The sequence below is a fragment of the Capra hircus genome, chromosome 8 (genome assembly GCF_001704415.2).
Source record: "Capra hircus breed San Clemente chromosome 8, ASM170441v1, whole genome shotgun sequence".
In the NCBI taxonomy this organism is placed as follows: domain Eukaryota; kingdom Metazoa; phylum Chordata; class Mammalia; order Artiodactyla; family Bovidae; genus Capra; species Capra hircus.
The window spans coordinates 74,346,649-74,369,493 of NC_030815.1; the positions used below are offsets into that span (position 1 = coordinate 74,346,649).

A 22,845-nucleotide genomic window follows, 5' to 3' on the forward strand; every position below is an offset into this window, starting at 1 on the left:
GAGAAGTTGATTCCAGGTAGCCTCGGAAGGCAGGCACCATCCCAGGAGGGCCCTTCTCAAGGGAGACGTGGCTTTCTCAAAAAGCAAAGGGTGGGACTTCCCTGGAGGTCCAGTGGTTAAGACTTCACCTTGCAGTACAGGGAATGCAGGTTCAGTCCCTGGTCGGGGAGCTAAGATTCCCACATGCCTTGGGACCAAAAAAACCAAAACATAAAACAGAAGTAATGTTGTAACAAATTCAATAAAGACTTAAAAAAAAAAGCAAAGGGTGACAGCCACCCGCCCCTCTCTCTCCCAGAATGTGGGCCTGACCCTGCGGAAGCTCATCGGCAGTGTGGATGACCTCCTGCCCTCCTTGCCGTCGTCTTCACGGACAGAGGTGAGTGTCTCGGTGTCATCCACTGTCCCTTTCCCCCTTGTCCTGCTCCAGCTGTGTTTCAACAGGAGACCCAGAAGGGCCACCTGGGCAGCCCCATGTCCTCTGTGAGCCTTCAGCAGGTGGCTCTGCACTGTGTATCCCTGCAGGTACCACTAGGGGGCGGAGTTGGAACCCAGGGACCTCGACGGCTTTCTGGGGCGAATTTCCTAGTTTAGGTCTCAGATCGTGGCAGTGACTTCTTAATGCCTGAGGACAGGCAAAGGAAGACACACATACTCCTTTTTAGCCCCATCCTGTCCATGATTCTTTGTCTAGTCACCCTTCTTACTAAGGTCAAGGTGAGTGTGTCACAGAAACAGCAGTTAAGTTTTCTTCAATTGATCATTTAATCTTCTTTATTTAAATGAGAAGCAACCACTGAAAACCAAAACGGGAATGCCAGTGCTCTGTCTTGAGATGGTGCCAGTGATAGGCAGAATAATGCGCCCCCATAAGGTAGCTGGAAAAGACCCTGATTCTGGGAAAGATTGAAGGCAAACGGAGAAGGGGGCAGCAGAGGATGAGATGGTTAGATAGCATCAGCAACTCAATGGGCATGAGTTTGAACAAACTCTGGGAGACAGTGGAAGACAGGGGAGCCTGGCATGCTGCAGTCCATGGGGTCACAAAGAGTCAGACATGACTCAGCAACTGAACAACAACCAAATAAAGGATGTCTGGGTCCTCAGAGCCTGTGTCTATGTGACCTTACATGACAAACAGGACCTTGCAGGTGATTAAGTTAAGGATCTTCAGATGAGAAAGGTATGCTGGATTATCCAAGTGGGTCCAGTGTAGTGACAAGGATGCTTGTAAGAAGGGGGTAGAAGCAGAGGTTTGTTTCATAAGAGTCAGAGAATGAGATGGGATAACAGAAGCAGAGGTTGGAACGAGGCCATTGCTGGAAGGATCCACAAGCCGAGGAAGGCAGCAGCCTTGTGAAGCTGGAAAAGGCAGGGAACAAATTCTCCCCTGGAAGAAGGAAGTTCCCCTTCTGGCAGAAGGAACTTTGCTCTGCCATCACCTGGCCATTGGCTCCAGGGGACCCATTCCAGACTTGTGACCCCCAGAACTGTAAGAGCATAAATCTGCCTTATTTTAAGCCACTGTGTGGTAGTTTGTTACCGCAGGACTAGAAACAGAGGCAGTGCCTCTGAGCATTCTGTCTGGAAACCCAGTCACAGACTCCCACACCTCCTGCCAGGCTATAGCTTGAGCTGCCACTGTCTCCACCATCTGTGACCACTCAAGACAGGCAGGACAGGGCAGGGGGGCCTGGGCACTTCCCAGGTCCCTTCAGGGTGGCTGCGGCAGCCCAGCGGAGCACCCTCCAGGTTCGTCCCGTCTAGCATGAGAGCACCGCACCTGGGCAGTGAAAGCCAGTCTTTTCTTTCACTTGATAAATATCTCTTGAGTGCCAAGTCTTTGTTCAGCAGTGCACTAGATACCAGGATATAGTAGTTAATAAAACCCTACAAGCCCAGATCACAGTCTGTGATCTATTGATGTGATTGTAGAGAGTTAACAGATGTATGGAGGCGCTTGACTTCTCACCATTCACTCCGTGTCAGGCCAGCACCCAGGCATTTTGCCAGGGAGGGAGTGTTTGTGGGGCTGGATCGGAGGGGGCTGACTTGGGTAGGTTGGGGCCTGGGGTGCCTGTAGTGTTTGTCCTAGACGACCTGGCTCCAACCAGCACGAGCCTTGGACTCAGCCCAGGGCTGAGTCAGACCTGACCCCCACCCCAGCCCTCTCTCGGCCCCACCTTCCTGGGCCATCACCGAGGTGGACCTCTATAGGGCTTCCCTGTCCTCCGGGCCTGGACTTGGCAGCCCCTCAGGGTCCCAGCCCCTCCCCTGTGCTCTTCCTGCAGATCGAGGGGACCCAGAAACTGCTGAACAAGGACCTTGCGGAACTCATCAATAAGATGCGACTGGCCCAGCAGAACGCTGTGACTTCCCTGAGTGAGGAGTGCAAGCGGCAGATGCTCACCGCCTCCCACACGCTGGCCGTGGACGCCAAGAACCTGCTGGACGCCGTGGACCAAGCCAAGGTCCTGGCCAACCTGGCCCGCCCACTGGCAGAGTGAAGAGGGCGGCGCCCCCCGCCCACGTCTCCACCGCGCCCGCCCGCCCCTCCCTGCTCCTGCCCCTGCCCCTGCCCCTGCCCCTGCCTCGCCTTCGGTCCCGTGGGCCCACTTGGGGAGGGAAGGCCAAGAGGGGTCCTTCTTCCCTTGCCATTTTGCACGACCCCTCTCCTCCACCCTACTCCCAGACTGTGCTGCCCAGGCTGCAGCTGGACAGAGGGGACTCAGGGCTGCAGGACACCAAGGGGTTACAAAGAGGCTCAGAGGGAGCATGGCTGCTGCCCACCAGCCACTCCTACCTGGCCCAAGGGGGTCACTTGGCAGTCCCTTGTGGCCAAGATGGCTTTACGCAGGCACAGGGCAGGCCGATTGGGGAACCAAGCTAGTCCTTCTCCTTCCTGCTCCGCCCACAGAGGTCCCCTCTCCTAACCCCATGCACAGAGAGAGGGGCCGAGAGGGGTTTTCAGTGGGGAGGCCGGTGGCTGGTGCCATGAGGGATGGACCTGGCCTTCTTGTACAGTGTATATTGGAATTTATTTAATGTGAGTCTGGTCTGGACCAACAGCCATGTGCCCCACTGAGGGGCGGAGCAGGGCCTGGGACGGTCAAGGGACAAGCTATTGGGAGTTGGCTCCCGGGAGGCTGTGTCCTCCACACGCAGAGAGGGGAGGAGGGGAGAAGCAAGGCCACACTGGACCTGGGCGCCTTCCGCACTCCTCGCCCCCTGGCTTTGCTTCCCTCCCTGGCCCCTTCCTTCTCTCTTCTTACTGTCTTTTCTTACTTGTCTTTTCTCGCCCACACCCTGTCTCCCTCCCTCCCTTGTGTTTGTGCAGAACACTCTTACCTCCTTTATATTTGACTTGTGGATGAATTAAAATTGTACCATTTGCTTTGTGGTTTGATTGTTTTGCTTGTTTGACCGTCTGAGGCCCTGGAAGGAATCAACTGTGCTTGTGTTGGGCAGAGATCAAAAAGCCGAAAGAAGCCAGGGCTCAACCCCCAGTTCAGTTCAGTTCAGTCGCTCAGTCGTGTCCGACTCTTTGCGACCCCATGAATCGCAGCACGCCAGGCCTCCATGTCCATCACCAACTCCCAGAGTTCACTCAAACTCATGTCCATCGAGTCAGTGATGCCATCCAGCCATCTCATCCTCTGCTGTCCCCTTCTCCTCCTACCCTCAATCCCTCCCAGCATCAGAGTCTTCTCCAATGAGTCAACTCTTCGCATGAGGTGGCCAAAGTACTGGAGTTTCAGCTTTAGCATCATTCCTTCCAAAGAAATCCCAGGGCTGATCTCCTTCAGAATGGACTGGTTGGATCTCCTTGCAGTCCAAGGGACTCTCAAGAGTCTTCTCCAACACCACAGTTCAAAAGCATCAATTCTTTGGTGCTCAGCTTTCTTCACAGTCCAACTCTCACATCCATACATGACCACTGGAAAAACCATAGCCGTGATTAGACAGACCTTTGTTGGCAAAGTAATGTTTCTGCTTTTGAATATGCTCTCTAGGTTGGTCATAACTTTTCTTCCAAGGAGTAAGTGTCTTTTAATTTCATGGCTACAATCACAATCTGCAGTGATTTCGGAGCCCAGAAAAATAAAATCTGACACTCTTTCCACTGTTTCCCCATCTATTTGCCATGAGGTCATGGGACCACATGCCATGATCTTCGTTTTCTGAATGTTGAGCTTTAAGCCAACTTTTTCGCTGTCCTCTTTCACTTTCATCAAGAGGCTTTTGAGTTCCTCTTCACTTTCTGCCATAAGGGTGGTGTCATCTGCATATCCAAGGTTATTGATATTTCTCCCAGCAATCTTGATTCCAGCTTGTGCTTCTTCCAGTCCAGCATTTCTCATGGTGTACTCTGCATAGAAGTTAAATAAGCAGGGTGACAATATACAGCCTTGATGTACTCCTTTTCCTATTTGGAACCAGTCTGTTGTTCCATGTCCAGTTCAACTGTTGCTTCCTGACCTGCATATAGGTTTCTCAAGAGGCAGGTCAGGTGGTTTGGTATTCCCATCTCTCTCAGAATTTTCCACAGTTTATTGTGATCCACACAGTCAAAGGCCTTGGCATAGTCAATAAAGCAGAAATAGATGTTTTCCTAGAACTCTCTTGCTTTTTCCATGATCCAGCGGATGTTGGCAATTTGATCTCTGGTTCCTCTGCCTTTTCGAAAACCACCTTGAACATCTGGAAGTTCACAGTTCATGTATTGCTGAAGCCTGGCTTGGAGAATTTTAAGTATCACCTTACTAGCATGTGAGATGAGTGCAATTGTGCAGTAGTTTGAGCATTCTTTGGCATTGCCTCTCTTAGGGATTGGAATGAAAACTGACCTTTTCCAGTCCTGCGACCACTGTTGAGTTTTCCAAATTTGCTGGCATATTGAGTGCAGCACTTTCACAGCATCATCTTTCAGGATTTGAAATAGCTCAGCTGGAATTCCATCACCTCCACTAGCTTTGCTCGTAATGATGCTTCCTATGGCCCACTTGACTTCCCGTTCCAGGATGTCTGGCTGTAGGTGAGTGATCACACCATTGTGGTTATCCAGGTCATGAAGATCTTTTTTGTACAGTTCTTCTGTGTATTCTTGCCACCTCTTCTTAATATCTTTTGCTTCTGTTAGGTCCACACCATTTCTGTCCTTTATCAAACCCATCTTTGCATGAAATGTTCCTATCTCTAATTTTCTTGAAGAGAACTCTAGTCTTTCCCATTCTGTTCTTTTCCTCTATTTCTTTGCATTGATCACTAAGGAAGGCTTTCTTATCTCTTCTTGCTATTCTTTGGAACTCTGCATTCAGATGCTTGTATCTTTCCTTTTCTCCTTTGCTTTTTGCTTCTCTTTTCACAGCTATTTGTAAGGCCTCCTCAGACAGCCATTTTGCTTTTTTGCATTTCTTTTCCATGGGGATGGTCTTAATCCCTGTCTCCTGTACAATGTCACGAACCTCCGTCCATAGTTCATCAGGCACTCTATCTATCAGATCTAGTCCCTTAAATCTATTTCTCACTTCCACTGTATAATCATAAAGGATTTGATTTAGGTCATACCTGAATGGTCTAGCGGTTTTCCCTACTTTCTTCAATTTCAGTCTGAATTTGGCAATAAGGAGCTCATGATCTGAGCCACAGTCAGCTTCCAGTATTGTTTTTGCTGACTGTATAGAGCTTCTCCATCTTTGGCTGCAAAGAATATAATCAATCTGATTTTGGTGTTAACCATCTGGTGATGTCCACGTGTAGAGTCTTCTCTTGTGTTGTTGGAAGAGGGTGTTTGCTATGACCAGTGCATTCTCTTGGCAAAATTCTATTAGCCTTTGCCCTGCTTCATTCTGTACTCCACGGCCAAATTTGCCTGTCACTCCAGGTGTTTCTTGACTTCTTACTTTTGCATTCTAGTCCCTTATAGTGAAAAGGACATCATTTTTGGGGTGTTAATTCTAAAAGGTCTTGTAGGTCTTCATAGAACTGTTCAACTTCAGCTTATTCAGCATTACTGGTTGGGACATAAACTTGGATAACTGTGATTTTGAATGGTTTGCCTTGGAAATGAACAGGTATCATTCTGTCATTTTTTAGATTGCATCCAAGTACTGCATTTCAGACTCTTGTTGACCATGATGGCTACTCCATTTCTTCTAAGGGATTCCTGCCCACAGTAGTAGATAATGGTTATCTGAGTTAAATTCACCCATTCCAGTCCATTTTAGTTTGCTGATTCCTAGAATGTCGACATTCACTCTTGCCATCTCCTGTTTGACCACTTCCAATTTGCCTCGATTCATGGACCTAACATTCCAGGTTCCTATGCAGTATTGCTCTTCACAGCATCGGACCTTGCTTCTATCACCAGTCACATCCACAGCTGGGTATTGTTTTTGCTTTGGCTCCTTCCCTTCATTCTTTCTGAAGTTATTTCTCCACTGATCTCCAGTAGCATATTGGGCACCTACCGACCTGGGGAGTTCCTCTTTCAGTTTCCTATCATTTTGCCTTTTCATACTGTTCATGGGGTTCTCAAGGCAAGAATACTGAAGTGGTTTGCCATTCCCTTCTCCAGTGGGCCACATTCTGTCAGACCTCAACCCCCAGGGTACATGCTAAAGCAGGGTGGTGGGGTCAGGTACCTGCGTGCTCCAGCCCTTTCCCCTGGTGCCTGACCCAAGGGCGGCTTTCCAGTGGGGACCCAGACAGCCCTTCCACTGCCACAAAGAAAAGCCAGTGCACCCTCCCAGCTGCCATCCACGTAACCAGGGCTCTGGGGGGCTGGAGAGGGGTCCCAGCTGCCTGAGCAGTGACTGCGGCTTTATTTGCTCTCTTTCCTCATTTGCAAGTTGGTTGGGAGACGGATTAACCGGAAGGAGTATCTCTACATCAGGAGGTCAAGCCTGGGAGCATCCCTGCTTCAGGAGAGGTGGGAGGAGGGGTAGCGGGGCTGGGGCTGCATCCACAGAGCAGGAGGGGTCAGAAATAAAATGACCCCCGGGGGGGGCGGGTCTTGGAAAGAACTGAAGCAGGTGGACTGGGCCTGGGGTGGCCAGTCTTCCCTGGAGTGTCAGGGAGAGCATGTGGAGGTGTGGAAGGGGTGGGCACCTGAGCTACCTGTCCCCTGAGGCACCCTCTCCCCACACACCCCTCCTTTGATGTCTGAGCCTCCTCACATGGCCCCATCGCACCCTCTGGGTCCCCCAACTTGACTCTCCCATCCCTCTTGCATCCCAGGAGCATCTTATCACCACATCACCATCTTCACATCATCCTCACCACATGGTAACCCTCTGCAAAGCAAGTTCCTCCTCGCCCAACTCCAAAAACCCAAACAGGGCTCTGTACCCAGCAGATTCTCAGCACATAGTATAAACACGTCAAGTGAAGCATTCTAAGAAGACTTGCACATTGGGACTCCATGGAGAGACACCTGCAGTCGGTTGGCGTTGACCCCAAAGGCGAACTCCAGAGGTGGCAGCAGGGAACGACAGTCAGCCATCCACCTCTGGGCCAGAGCAGGTGATGTGACATCAGATCATTCCAGCCAGGAAGGGAGGGAGGAAGAGTCCGACGGTCCCCAGGAAGCAAACGAGGATAAACAACCAGAGGAATATCCTATCAATGACCATGGCCACGTACCTCCAGTCTTCCTTCACCTGCAGGGGGAGATGGGTGCACAGTGAAAGGGGAGGTGACCCATCTACACGCAGCCCCTATAAGAATGGTGCTGGGGGCAGTGGCAACCCCACTGAGACCTTGGGAAGCTAAGGCAGTGGAGGGGGCAGGGACGACAGAGATGTCTCAAGACTCAAATAACCCTCACTTAGTGATTTCCACCCTATCCCACCCCTATGACAATAGCCCAGAGCCTTTCCATGGGCTCTCAATTTCCAGGTTATGGAAGTTAGAGGGATACAGAAGGTTCTAGAATCACCCAGGGGCATGAACCCTCCCTGGAGGGGGGTGATTTTCAGCACAACACTCAGAAGTTGCAAAATGGTGAAGACTTTGTTTCCCCCAAAGTTGCCTCCCCAACCACTCACCCAGCCCCTGGGAAGGTAGGTGAGGGTATGGCCCAGAGAAGGCTAGCAGGGGTATATGCAGTGGGGGTTGAGGGTTTCGTGGGACTGGGGCTCACAGCCCAGCCATGTGCCTCCAGATTAGATAATAATTAATTTTTCTTATCTACTCAACAAGGCCACCCAGTCATAACCTCCTGGCCTTTCATCCTTCCGAAGGTTGGTGAGAAGAATTCTGTGACCCTGGGCGGTGGCCTTGTCACCTAATATGCAGAACACAGCAGGGGTGGGATGGAGGGGAACTCACTAGGCCCAGCCAAGCTCCTCGGGGTTTGTGGGTAAATAGTGAAGTTGACAAAGTGCCCAGAGCCCAGGACAAGGACAAGGAAGGGGAGCCCACCAGGACAAAGGAGCCGGCCGGTTTTGGGGGATCTCCTGATGAATCCCCTCCGCCTGCCTCCGCTCATCCCCGTCCACCCACCTATGGGCACTGGTGGGAAATGGCTGGCGTGAGGATGGCGTGGGGAACCCCTCCTCCTCTGTCCTGCTGCCTCCCAGTTAAGCTGAGCTGGGACAGCCTTTACTGCTATTCTGCCAACAAATGTCATAAGAGCGGCCAGCCAGCTGTTCTCCATCACAATGTATTCCAGATTCCAAGGCCATGACTAAGGGAGTTGGTCCTTATGGGGGAGACTAGGGTGGTGCCAGCTAACACCCTTGGGGGAGGGGGAGTGGTTCCATTCTAGGCTGGCAAAGTCACCCAGGGGAGGGACCCTCCCCCAGCCCACACTCACCGAGGAATCAGCATCCTCAGCCCGCAGGTGATCAGCAATATAGTGCACACCCTCCAGGGCCTTCTGTAGACGAGGGGAGAGCAGGAGCCCGCCCTCCAGCACCTGAGCCTCTGTCTTGGGACCCGAGGCCGCTGGGTGCAGACTACCATGGGTGTAGACGCCCACGGAGGGCGACGAAGGACCCGCACACACCCATCTGCCTTCCTCCTCCTCCTCCTCCTCTCTCTCCTCCGCATCCACGTTGGTCTCCAACCAGTGATAGGAGGGGCAGAACTTCAGATCCGGAGTGCCTCGGAGCTCCAAGGGTGGCAAGGGCCGGCTTATCAGAAGCCACCGGGACACACAGCCCAGAAAGGCCACCCGCACCCAGTGGGGCATGTTGTGGGTGCTGGCAGAGCGGTGGTGGACATTGAGCACGAAGACGGTGATGACAATGGACAGGGTGACGAAGATCATGGTGAAAAGCAGGTACTCGCTGATGAGCGGGATGACCAGCGAGGTGGACGGGATGATCTCGGTGATGAGCAGCAGGAAGACAGTGAGTGAGAGCAACACAGAGATGCACAGGGTGATCTTCTCGCCGCAGTCGGAGGGCAGGTAGAAGACGAGCACGGTGAGGCAGGAGATGAGCAGGCAGGGGATGATGAGGTTGATGGTGTAGAACAGGGGCAGGCGCCGGATGAGGAAGTAGTAGGTGACGTCGGCGTAGACCTCGGCGCAGCAGTCGTACTTCTTGGTGTTGTAGGTGCCCGTGGCGTTGACGATAGCCCACTCGCCACTCTCCCAGTAGTCCTTCAGGTCCACCGTCTGCTCCATCTGCACCAGGTCGATCTTGGCCTTGTCGTACGACCAGGAGCCAAACTTCATCTTGCAGTTCTGCTGGTCGAAGGGGAAGAAGGTGACGTCGATGCTGCAGGAGCTCTTGTAGATGGCAGGCGGTGCCCAGTGCAGCAGGCCCGAGGAGAAGAGGTGGGCCTTGGTCATGTGGGTCACCACGAACTCCCCATCTGCACTGAGGAGAGGAGAGGCATTGGGGGGCGGGGGGCCTGGGGCACCCCAGCTGCCCAACCCAGGCTACTCCAGATAACTACCAGCAGGGGGACCCCGATAACACAGCCAGACCACGCCGGGTTGTTGGGACTTGAAGAAGCAAGACTCTTCAGCACACAGACAGCTAGAGCTGCCTGAGTTGTCTTTCAAACACCATCTTCTTAACTACAAAAGTAGGAATTTTGAAGAATATAGGAAAGTACCAAGAATTTTAAAAATAATCACTGTTGTTGATGATATATGTATATATATACATATCACATATATTTGATCATCATCTAGACAACACATATAGAATTTTTATATATTTGTGATCATAGGGTATATACATAGTTTGATGGCCTGTTTGTATTCATTTAACATTTAAGTGTAATTGTGCTACGACCCCATGGACTGGAGCCACCCAAGCTCCTCTGTCCATAGAATTTCCCAGGCAAGATACTGTAGAGTGGGCTGCCGTTTCCTTCTCCAGGGGATCTTCTCCAGAGGACTCAGGGACTGAACCCATTTCCTGTCTCCTGCATTGGCAGGCAGATTCTTTACTGCTGAGCCACCCTGGTTGTTTTTTATTATATCCTCCACCATGTGCTGCAGGTGGTGATGAAACCCCTCTGCTGGAGGTCTTGTCTTTTCTACCTGGGATTTTAGTTTCTTCCTCAGCAGAGACCTGAAAATTTTGCTGGTGAAGAAGGAATCCATCCAGTTAACAGGCATATTTGAGTCAGCTGCCCCCACCAGGGCCACTATAGGGACTGTTGGGGGGGATGAGGTGGGAGACTCAACACCTGCCCTGAGGGAACCACGAGGAAAAGATGAGCGTCGAGCATCTACAGTCCAAGGGAGGCAGTTTGGCAACAGCATTAGGAGGCCAATCAGAGTTCTCCCCAAGAACTACTGGGGGGAGCTCCCTTCCGGTGAGCAAGCAGTCATTTTAGCAAAGCCCTGATGGATGGATGGTAGGATCTGGCAGAAAGCTGGGGTGGAGAATGGACCAGCAGAGCTTCCGCGGAACAAGGAATGGAGGACGAAAGGCTATGGCTCACAGACAATGCTTGGGCTAGGGGAACTGCTGGACGGTGAGTTGGGGCGGGGTGGGCCTCGGTGGGGGTGGTGAGAGAGGAGGCCAGCAGCGTCCTGAGGCTACCCATCTAAGGGCCCATAACGATGCTGGTGACACTGGGACAGCGGTGACCAGTCCAGTTGGGCTTCTTGGGAGCCTGAGTCCCTGACTGCCCCTACAAAGTAGCACAATGGGCTCTTAGCCCCAGCCATACTTCCCGCCACAGTTTCCACAGTCAATCCTGAAAGCAGGTGAACCAGAATACACAGAAAGAGACACTTCTTTCTCTTGCAGTAGTTCCAGGGTAGAGATTTAAGCCGAGTGGAAACCGGAATTTTGAAAAGGAGGTACAAACTGATTAGGGCAGAAGTTTAATTTTTGAAGACATCATACTTAATAACCACTAGATGGCACCATGGGCCCCTATTTTGAGGAAAGAGCCAAACACTGTCCCCGGGTCTTCTTAACCTGAAGTGGAGGGTTCGGCTGGAGGAAAGACCTTTCAAATGTCTGTAAGAATTTGATTTGAACTTTTGTTCTGTCAAAGGCATTTCCTGTTATAATCAGGCAACACTGGCCTTATTGGCAATCCTAAAACTCCAGGCCCTGGCTGATGCGAGGACTTTGCTCCTGCCCTCTGCCAGAAAGGAGAAGCAGAAGCTAGAGGGATCCTGAGTGAGGTGAGTGCTCTAACAGTGGCAGTGTGAGACAGTGCGGATAATCCCTGCCGAGTGTGTTTACAGAGATGGCTCAGATGAAAGGGCTCTGGACCTGATTGGGGCTGGGCAGTGTAAAGGGATCACTGTCATCTTCCTGACCCATCTAAGGACACCAAACTTCAGAATTGAATCTGTTTCCCTTTATTCTATTGTTTAAAAATAGCTTTTTCCAAATTTGGGTCAAACGAATTGGGAAATGCTGGGCTCAGGGGGTGTCTTTTCTGTACAACTTCTAACAACATTTAAAATGACATTTTCCAAAGAACTAGGGATGGGGTGCCAAAGGGGTTTTAATGACATACAAGGTTATCTAGAATTATTTGACCACAAAACTATTTTTCATACCTAGTCACATCTCCAGGGACTAGTGCTTTCTGGAGCCCCACTTTAGAAAACATATTTTAGACAAATATCATGCCAAACATCTCTTAATTTTCAGTTCTTGACTTCTAAATAAATAATTACTGGCTACTAAACATAAATGAAGTTATAGTTCTTCATATCTTCCATTAAAAAAAAAAAAAACAGACCTGGTCCTCTGGGGCTCTCTTTAGATTCCCCTGCCTTCTGTTTTGGGGCTTCTTTAGGGGCTCAGATAGTAAAGAATCCGCCTGCTAATGCAGGAGACCCAGTGAACCCGGGTCAGGAAGATCCCCTGGAGAACTTCTAGTCCTTACACTCAAAGACTGATCTTTTTTGGTTCTGAATACAAGGCAACTATAAATAATATTTTTAAATGTCACTTTCGCTCCCTTCAAAGGTGCTGCCGGGAGATGCGTCTTACCTTTTCCAACAGTCATGCCATCCTGCAAAACTCCCACCCTTAGGCATTGTTTTCACAGCCTGCATCAACCGCATTTTTCAAACAATATTCAGTGTTGGCAAATCTGTGTCCTACTAGCAGAGCGCAGGCACGGATATATAGTAGGTTCTCAATAAACTTGGGGTGTATAAGTGAAAGCATGAAATGAAAGAAGAGACTCAAGAGACCAGGTGGAGCGTCGAGCAAAGCAGGAGTTTGAGAGGAAGGCAACGCAGCTGGGCCACGAGGGGGCGCGCCTCCCAAGGCCAATGCAGCCCAGCACCCAGTTACCCGCCCCTCGCAGGCACGGTGTCCCAGGACCCCAGCCGCTTCCTACTTGTTGTAGAGGACTATGTCTGGGATCCAGATCATCTCCGAAGGGACGCGGAGGGATGTGATGTTGCCGAAATCGACCGGGTTCCAGCGCAGCTTGTAGTCGCTCCACTCCTGTGCGTGGGGAAGGGAGTCTTGTAAGCGGCCTTGCCAGGGGAGGGGCCTGGGAAAACCTCGGGCAGCTTAGGGACCCCCCGCAGCCGATTACAGAGCATCCGGAGCTCCTCACCCGATCCTGCGCCATAGAAAGGGCCACGATGCCCCAAAAGGGCCCTGAGATGGGAAAGAGGAGTTCAGTCTAAGATGACCAAGCTCTCGGTTTGCCCCAACTCTAGTACTCAGAGTCCGGGTCACATCTGACCATGGGTCACCCTACTCCCGCTTTCGTTATGTTGGTCCCTGGCTGGACGACCCCGGCAAGCAACCTCACTCATTTATAGTAACATTTGTGTTTTTCAGTGCATCACAGCTTACAAAGGTTTTTCACACCCTCTGTCTAGAAAAAGCCTCAATGGGAAGAGCTGGGCAAAGAGGGCAGAGCAGGTAGAAGTATTGCCCCATCTAACAGATAAGGAAACTGAGGACCAGATGGATAAAAACAACACACCAGAGTTACACAGTTGAGAAAGGAGAGTCAGCTGAGAAAGGACAGTTTCCAACTGTGCTCCAGAGCGCCCCCCAGTAGCCCTGATTCCACTGGCTGGTTCAAGTGAATCTGTGTTTTTCAGGTGAAGCTTGGAGGGTACGCCGTCAACAAGTGGCGGCTCTAGGGCTTGAACCCAAGTCTCCGAGTCGTCAAACTTGCCCTAATTCTAGGGGTCATTTTCCTTTTGTGCATTTGCACTAAAATAGTGCAGTGGTGCACTCTTGAAAAGGCTCCCATGCATGGTAACCTTTCCCCTTCTAAGGATAGCTGTGAAACATTTACACAAACTCATCAACTGGGTAGGGGTCCAAGAAGGAAAACATGAGGCTTTGCAGGAGGCAGGTGCATGAGAGGAAAAGCATTGATCCTGCTCAATGATTCCCAGACTTCAAGCACTCAAGCCCCAGCTTCACAAGTTTTGCCCATATATATGCACCACCTTAGCACTGCGTTAGCATTTACTTAGCTTTAGTATTATGCATTTACTTAGTATTTTCCTTTAAACTGATTCACTAGTTTAGTTTAGTCCCTCAGTCGTGTCCGACTCTTTGCGACCCTATGGACTATAGCCTACCAGGCTCCTCCATCCTTGGGATTTTCCAGGCAAGAGTACTGGAGTGGGTTGCCATTTCCTTCTCCAGAGGATCTTCCCAACCCAGGGATCAAACTCAGGTCTCCCATATTGTAGGCAGACGCTGTACTGTCTGAACCACCAGGGAAGTCCTAGTTAAGCTTACATAAATTTTTGAATTTTACATCACTGAAGTAGCTGGAAAACCCACATCATTTGAAGCTATCTACTGAAATATACATGTATGACTTTTTAAAAAGAGGTTTTGGAGCCAACTAAAATCATCTCAAGGAACTGCCATTGGTACCAAAACCATGCTTGGGAAGACATTGGCTTAGCAATGGTGCTAATTATTTGTGTGTAGGTGAAAGCTTTGGAGTAGGCTGTAGATGGGTGGAGCAGGAATGGCACACCCGCCACTAACCGAGTATCCCTGGTGGTCCAGTCGTTAAGAATCTGGCTTGCTTCTGAATAGCACAAAGAACTATAGTCAATATCTTATAATATAACCTATAGTGGAAAATAATTTAAAAAATAATGTATGTGTATAGGTATAACTGAACCACACAAAAACCTACTTTTTAAATTTAGTTATGTTTATCTTTTTGCCAGTTTTTCTAAATGTCCTGTGGACATCTAATAACAGCATATGAGATACAAAAGTTTAAATATATTTGTGTGGGATATAAGATTTATACAAAATAATATAAATCGAAATCTATCATATTTAAACTGTTAATAACATCATTCAAGATGCTCCTATTCTTATTTTTTCTGCACTTGATAAAATATTCTCAGAGAGATGTTAACATGTGTCACTATTATATTTTTTCTTTTCCCTTATATTTCTTCTGATTTTTGCTTTATATATCTTAGCTTCTTTAGTGTTTAGTGTCTAAAGGTTTATGACGTCTATTTCTTTGTGCATTGTACCTTTTTTCATTTAAAATATTCATCTTTGTTTCATTTAAAAATAAATTAATTAAAAAAAAAGAATCTAGCTTGCAATGCAGAGGATGCGGGTTGGACCCCTGGTCTGGGAAGACCCCACATGCTGGGGAGCAACTAGGCCCATGCACCACAACTACTGAACCCAAGTGCGGCCACTACTAAAGCCTGAGTGCTCACCATACTCGGCAACAAGAGAAGCCACCGCAATGAGAAGCACGTACCCTGCAACTAGAGAAAGCCCATGTGCAGCAACAAAGACCCAGCGCAGCCCAAAATAAATACATATATTTTAAAGTGACTCAAACAGAAATGTCCATCAAAATTTTGATGGTTATGGTTTTCAAAGTGCCAGCCTCTGAGATGGGGAGAGTTAGGTTGCCAGTGGGTTGTGGAGAAGACGCCATGGGAGGGACGTAGGCAAAGGGCTGGGCCCTCTTTCTTGTCTTCTCCCATCTCCAGGGAGAAGACATCTTCAGGGTCTGGGGAAGGGTGAGCAAGGAGGAGGGCAAGGGAGAGAGATCTAAAAAGCCCGTGCACCCGAGTTCTGCCCTCGTGAGTGGCACATGAAAGAGGGCTGCTCACCCGTTACCAGAACTGACGCTGAGCCAGTTTCTGGTTAAGAGGCAGCAACTACATTTCCTATCTCTTGAGACCCTTTCTCTGGGGTCCCTGGGCCATCGGGTGAGGAGTCCAGCTTCTCTTCTGGAGAGAACAGATGGAGAGAGCCTGAAAGTGCCAGGAGGAGAAGGCATGGCTGGGCCTGGCTTCCAGAATCTTTCAGAGTCTTCCAGACATCCTTGCTGAGGGATGGACAGGTGAGTGAAACCACCTTGGACCCTCCAGCCACCAGCCAAGTGCTGCCAGGAGTCTCCAAGCAAAGCACTAAAATGCCTGGCCATGAAATCTCTTGCTATAATAAGCTATCTGTTGCTCTAAGCCAGTGAGGTCTGGGGAAACCTGTTAGGCAGTGTAGACACAGAGCACTCGGTGTTCTCCAGTAGAAGGAGCCTGGGATACACAGTGGGACACACCTGGCCTCTCTTCTAGCACCCTGCTTCTATTTCCCTCGGCTGTAAAGCGGACAGAATAAAACTGCCCATGTTTTCAGTGACAGTTCAGTGAGCTGACCTGCACATGTAGCAGGGATGTAGGCAATGTCCACTCCCGGAAAGGGAACCATGCGGCTCTTGTCGGTGGAATCTCTATACTGGACTCAGAGCCTGGCCGCAGGAGCGCAGCCCCTCGCGAGAAGCGGCCTGAAATCAGCTGGCTTTGGAAGGGTCCTGAGTGGCAAGTCTCAGGCAGAACATGAGTTTAGAATCATGCTGCTAGTGAAAGAGTCCTGGGAGGGTCTGGAGCTCATGAGTTCCCACCCTGCTCCTGCCTTGCCCCGGGGAGGGACACTCACCTGCTTTAGCCAGACGTTGGTAGTCATCATTTGGTTCTTCTCATCCTGACCAGTAGCGGGAGAGAAAGCAGTTAGACTGAGGAGCGAGTCCCAGGAAACAGGGCAGAGTGGGAGGAGGTGATTCAGGATCCCACTCGCCAAAGAAGCTTTGACATGATGCCCCAAGTCCAGCCCACCCTCCGCCCCTCCTGATAGTGCCCTCCTCACTCAGATTCTTCAGGATCACACGGGCCTCTGGGTCCTCTGGGCTTATGTCAGGTGACACAAGGAGGGCATTTAGAAAACCCACTGCTGCCAATCACCGTCCTCCCTGGAGGGGCTCCAGGGCTGAGAGTGGGAGGGAGACTGAACACCTGTGATGCTGAAGGGTGAAGCTCTGACTGAGGCGGACTGGGAGCACTGGAGATGGGGAGGAACAGAGGAGCCCTGGAAAGGGGTCCGTGCCCAGGGCTGATCCCAAGGGGGAAGGATGGTAGGACAGACGCACCACATCGATGAGCTGGGCGATGGACAGCCCAAAGCGCACGATCACCACGTCCGAGGTGTTGGGCACCGGTCTTGCCCAGCGGTTGTAGCCCCTAAAGAGGTGTTTGAAGAGGCGGTCCTCAGCGTGGGTGTGGGGGGCCCTCTTCGAGGATACTGTTGGACAGGAAGGGAGATGGGGGTTTCCAGGAGTCCGTGGTGCTGGGCACTTGGCTCCCTCTCCCGTCCAACCAGAGCCACTCAGCCTCACTGAACCTTAGTTTCCTTACCTGCAAAATGGGCACACTAATCCCGTACCTATGTCAAAACACTGCTGAGAATGAAATATAATAACGTCTGTTCGAACTTACAAAGCAACCAATCAGTGCATAGTCGGCACTCAAGCAATATCAGTTACTCTGTGACTACTGGATAAGGACTGATGCTGAAGCTGAAGCTCCAGTACTTTTGCCACCTGATGCAAAGAGCTGACTCAATGGAAAAGACCCTGATGCTGGAAAAGATTGAGGGCAGGAGGAGAAGGGGGAAGCAGAGGATGAGATGATTGAATGGCATCATCGACTCAATGGACATGAGTTTGAGCAAACTCCAGGAAATGGTGAAGGACAGGGAAGGCTGGCGTGCCAAAGTCCACGAGGTCACAAAGAGTCGGACACAACTTAGCAACTGAACAGCAACAACAACGGATAAGGGGTGAAAACAAGTACTCAGAGGGGTGCAGAGCAGTGGGAAGAAGTCAGACAGAGGGAAAAGATTAAGCCTGAAACTGAGGAGACCCAAGGGACAGCAAACTGTGAGAGGCACCTGATTGTGAGGGGTGAGCTGGCCCCGGGAACTTTCACCCCCATCCTCTTATAAGGAACCTCTAATGCTAACCATGAAATTCTCTGCCACTCGGAGAATCTCCCCTGTTTTTCCTCAAACCACTGGTATCTGCTCCTTCTCATCAGCTAGGTAAAGTGTCCCCAGATTGTCTGATGGAATCACCCTTGTCTGGTTTCACCCTGTTCTGCAAACAGTTTCATCTCTTCAGGGTTCTCCTGCCTGAGTAGGTCGAGAACCACCGCTCTAAAATTCAAAACATCGATAGCAGCTGCCATGTATGTATCTCAGGTGCTAGTCACTAGCCTTCATTCCAGGCCGCACCCCCAGGAGCCCTGGGAGGGTCACAGCACAGTTAGCATTTTGCAGATGGGGAGAACTGGGCTTGCGAGGTTCAGATGCCCGCAGCGAGCGCCCCCTACCATCCCGCGATGGAACAGCTACCCTGAGACTCGCGGGTCACCACCAACGCACCTGCAGCAGTTTCAACCCGAGGCATGTGCGCTCACATGTGTGCCAGGATGCCCTGGGGACCGCCCCTGCTCACCTGCCGGGATCAGAAGAAGCCACCAGAGCCCGATCTTTGTCTTGAACGGGATCGCAAGACGGGAGGGACCCATGGCTTCAGAGGAGTGGTCTGGCGGCTGCTGGACATCAGAAGGAAGGCCGGCTTGGGCTTGGCTGTGGGTTGAAGCTGGGACCACTCCCCCAGCAGGGCCTGGAGAGCTAGCACGGCAGATTTCCCTGGTTCCTTCTCACCTCAGAACCTGAGTGAGCCCAGCGAAGTGTTCTTAGGGTGATGCCTCCTTGACGCAAGAAGGCATCACCTCCAGTGCCTCACACCTTTGACCTCATTTGGACTTCCCATCAATCCTAGGAAGGTACAGGGAAGGGTATAGTATTATCCTTTTTATTTAAATTAAAAATACTGATGATCAGAAAAATTGACTGATTTGCCCAAGGCCACATAGTTATTGATGCTTTTGAATTGTGGTGCTGGAGAAGACTCTTAAGAGTCCCTTGGACTGCAAGGAGATCAAACCAGTCTATCTTAAAGGAAATAAACTCTAAATATCCACTGAAAGGACTGATGTTGAAGCTGAAGCTCCAATACTTTGGCCACCTGAGGCAAAGAGCTGACTCCCTGGAAAAGACCCTGATGCTGGAAAAGACTGAAGCAAAAAGAGAAGGAGGTGGGAGAGGGTGAGATGGTTAGATAGCATCCCTGACTCGATGGACATGAATTTGAGCAAACTCCAGGAGATAAGTAGAGGACAGGACAGCCTGGTGTGCTGCAGTTCATGGGGTCGCCAAGAGTCGGACACAACTTAGCAACTGAACAACAACACAGTTAACAACTGATGAAGTTGGAATTCAAGCTCACATCTCAGCTTCTCAATTATAACGTGTTCTAGTGCCACTCAGCGGTGGCAAATAGAAAGATAATTGTGTATGAGCGACTCGGCCAGTACTGGCTTGTGTTTTGTAGGTTGTGACTGTCATTGCTCTGCCACAGTCACAACTAAGGTCTGTGAAAGACAGGTGGTGACAAGGCCCAGGTGCCCTACACCAAAGCCAGTCTCACCTAGATCCAGAGTTCTAGGAGGTTCCTCCATGCACAGCTTCACTCCCTTCTCCTTCCAACCAGTATCATGGCTGCAGATCCCAAGACTATAATCTGTTTCACCTTCCCACCAAGGGCACTAAATAAAAGCATGTTGTTTTTTTTTTCCCACTCATAAGAATAGGGGGAAAAGAAGTAGAAATCAAGGCATGCTGAACTTGCACCATATAAAGATTCAACCAGAGACATCCAAGACCCTCTGGAAGAATATGCAAATGAGATTCAGTCGACTCCGGTGGACATATTCCTGCAAGAAGACTCACACTTGCATATCTTGTAATTAGTCCGCTATGATAATTTAATTTGTCACTGGAAACCAAAGGAGAAACTCTTCCAGGTAATTAGCAGTAATTAGAGTAAATTTCCACCTCTTGTTAGAAAGATATGAAAAGAGAAAGAGCCCCAAACCCTTCAATCTTCCACATGCCTGGACTGGCAGGTTAGGGGGGTGGTGCCTGCAGGGTGATGACCCTATTTGTAAAGTGGGTCTGGATGAAGGGGGTGCACAGGGAAAACTATGCAAAAAGTATTACATATATAAAGGATTCAAGGCTTCCATGTGGCTCAGATGGTAAAGAATTTGCCTGCACTGCAGGAGACCTGAATTCCATCCCTGGGTCGGAAAGATCCCCTGGAGAAGGGAATGGCTACCCACTTCAGTATCCTTGCCTGGAGAACTCCATGGACAAACGAGACTGGCGGACTACAGTCTATGGGGGTTGCAAAGAGTCAGACATGTGACTAACACTTTTTCATTTCAAAGGGCTCGGACATGCTCACTGGGCTTGCATTGCCGTGACCAGAGCTCCGTACACCCCAACCCAAGTCAGCCTCTCTTGCCCACATCCTGAACCCTGATTCCACTGAAGTTAAGGTGGTATGCACTGACTTCTTCGTCCATCTTCCCACGGCAGATGGTTTTCAACTTCTCACACTGTTCTACTCTTTTCACAAGGCTCACCTTCTCCACTCCAGTACTTTTGCCTGGAAAATCCCATGGATGGAGAAGCCTGGTAGGCTGCAGTCCATGAGGTCTCTAAGAGTCAGACACGACTGAGCGACTTCCCTTTCACTTTTCACTTTCATGCACTGGGGAAGGAAATGGCAACCCACTCCAGTATTCTTGCCTGGAGAATCCCAGGGATGGGGGAGCCTGGTGGGCTGCCATCTATGGGGTGTCACAGAGTCGGACACGACTGAAGTGACTTAGCAGCAGCAGCAGCAGCAGCAGCACCTTCTCCATAAAACCTGTTTGCATCTCGCTGAGCCCCTGTCCATTACCCGGCACATCCCCAGGCACGGGAGTCATTGCTCTTCTGTAACTGTCAATACCCCAGAGAAAGTCCCTCAGTTAGAGGAAATAATAATGTTTCTTCTTCCAAATCACTTCATCAGAACTGCTTAGGCAGTGATAGAGAGAGCCTATTTCTAGCTTTCTTATGATTGGCTCAATACGTTGATTAATCATAGAAGCTTAACCTCTCAAGGTTGGATGGAATCTTAAAGGTCATCTGGATTACCACACCAGCTGGTCATTTTCCTGGTTATTTTCTTTTACAAATTCCAGCCTCAGGGGAAAAAAAACAGCAATGATAGAACTTGCTACCCTCCAAGCCAGTGAATACCATGGATGTCTGTTAGACTTTATTCAAGGATATGGAATACTGAGTGAATAAGTAAATGACAAAAGAGGAATAGTGATATTAAAGACATAGAAGCAGATTCAATAAAGTAAAGCCAATAATGCCTGAGATGGAGCTACCTTCACAGTGAGAGGAGGTGACTGTCACTGGACTTGCACAGCCCCAGCAGGGACAACCAAAAAACTAAAATTGTTATAGAGGCAGGCATCTTCCAGCAGTCTGACATACACCGCCCCCCCAAGTACCCAGAAGCTGCTAATCCTCTCATATTCCTTTGAATCACCCACTTAATGTCCACGTACCCACCAAGTTACCAACACATGCCAGGGGCCGAGGGGGGCACCTTTGAGAAGACAAGCCATTCAACAAACCAGCCCAGTTTGGAGGTCCTAATCAGCTGGCAACAGTTCCCCCTCCACTCCAAGAATAGAAAGACAGGCACAAACCAAGGCTGGGTGACTTCTCTTCCTGGTCAGACAGATGCTGGGGCAGGACTTGCCTCGGTGCGTGAGAGAGGTCTGACTCTGACAGGCAGGTTGTCTTCCTGGGGAGGGCTGGTTAAGTCCTGAAGTCAGGCTGCTATTTCCAGGCTCTCAGCTCTGGAGGCAGAGAAGCTGCACATTTAAGTCCTATAGAAGAGCCTGGCATGGAGGCTTCTGCAGGTAAGAGTCAGGCAGGTCCAGGGCAGGGATTGCCAGCTTGGCAAGCACAGAGATTCATGCTCGCATTCTGTTTCTCTCTCCCTCTATCTCTTATACGCGCACACACACACACTCTAGAGGGGAGGAGGAGGAGCCTCTGACTTTCCAGTCCGTGTCCAGTGGGGACCGACAGCAGATTGCTCACCCTCTGCGTGGTTACCAGGATGCTTCGTTCTTTGCTCTGAAGGATTCTGTGCTCCAAGATCACTTCCTGGGCCCCCGACCCTCACCATTAGATGGGGAACCTCCTGGGTCCATCTGTCGATAGAGTAGTGCAGTTTCGAGTAAAGCAGGACCACGGAGAGGGCGGCAGGTCAGCAACCTGCCGTCCTCTCCTTTCCCTCCCCCGACTAGGAACCACCCTCCCAGCCCCTCCTCCTCCCCGCAGCCAGCCTCCTGCAGGACCCGGGGTCACTCTTGCTGAGACCTGGTTTGGCTACAGCTTTCCTGTCTCCTCCTCAGCCCCCTTGCCAGTGACCTTGCCTTCAATTTCCCAGACAAGTAAGGTCACTTGACTTCAAACCAGAAGCTGACCCCTTGCCTCCTTCTGGACCACATCAAACCAGGACTCCTGTTCCTCCTGCCATGTATGGTATCTGGTGGAACTTGACCCTGGGGTTCTGACAGTGACTCCATCTATCAAACGTCCCCAGGCTTCCTCATCTCTTCCTCTCCTCCTTGTTCTTGCCCCTCAGCCCATAAGGAAGCTCATCCTCCGTTCTAAATACACCCTTTGGGGTCTGCTCCCTGCTGTCTCATCTCCCATATATTGTTAAAAGCCAAGGACCCAGGATACTACTGCCAAGGTTTTGCTTCAGGTTCTGCTCCCTAAAAGCTGTATGGTTTTGGACAGGTCTCTGGTAGAGCTTTCTGTGCCTCAGTTTCCTCATGTGTAAAAGGGGGATGTGAATACTGGTTCCACTGAATAAGTGTGTAATGATGAGCAAATGAGTCAGTATAAATAAAGGGCTTAGAAAATGGAAATTATACATGATATATATATGTAAGTATGTAAATATACATGTGATACATATGTGTGATATCTACAAATATGGGAGCCCTGATGACTTAGTGGTAAAGAATCTGCCTGCAATGTAGGAGATACGGGCTCAATCCCTGGCTTGGAAAGATCCCCTGGTGAAGGGCATTGCAACCCACTCCAGTCTTCTTACCTGGAGAATCCCATGGACAGAGGAGCCTGGCGGGCTACAGTC

The 22,845-nt window shown here is 50.2% G+C and overlaps 2 protein-coding genes across 7 annotated transcripts in view; one reads left to right on the forward strand and one right to left on the reverse strand.

Annotated features, from left to right (window-relative positions):
• Positions 1-3,400, forward strand: part of PTK2B (protein tyrosine kinase 2 beta) — a 137,975-nt gene extending 134,575 nt beyond the window's left edge. For all 5 annotated transcript variants that reach the window (XM_005684037.3, XM_005684040.3, XM_005684039.3 and 2 more), the window contains 2 exons: positions 299-379; positions 2,292-3,400. In XM_005684037.3, the coding sequence (XP_005684094.1) occupies positions 299-379; positions 2,292-2,507 (297 nt within the window). In that variant the 3' untranslated portion in view covers positions 2,508-3,400. The remainder of the gene's footprint in view (positions 1-298; positions 380-2,291) is intronic.
• CHRNA2 (cholinergic receptor nicotinic alpha 2 subunit) lies at positions 7,497-18,402 on the reverse strand. 2 transcript variants are annotated; one of them, XM_005684036.3, is made up of 6 exons: positions 18,211-18,402; positions 16,846-16,997; positions 16,359-16,403; positions 12,787-12,896; positions 8,819-9,830; positions 7,497-7,661 (listed from the first exon to the last, which is right to left on the reverse strand). In XM_005684036.3, exons 1-6 carry the CDS (start codon positions 18,281-18,283, stop codon positions 7,536-7,538), a joined length of 1,518 nt encoding a protein of 505 aa, XP_005684093.2. In that variant the 5' UTR covers positions 18,284-18,402; the 3' UTR covers positions 7,497-7,535. The 2 variants fall into 2 exon arrangements, with proteins under 2 accessions (XP_005684093.2, XP_017907850.1); XM_018052361.1 differs by lacking the exon at positions 18,211-18,402 and having other exon boundaries at positions 16,891-17,100.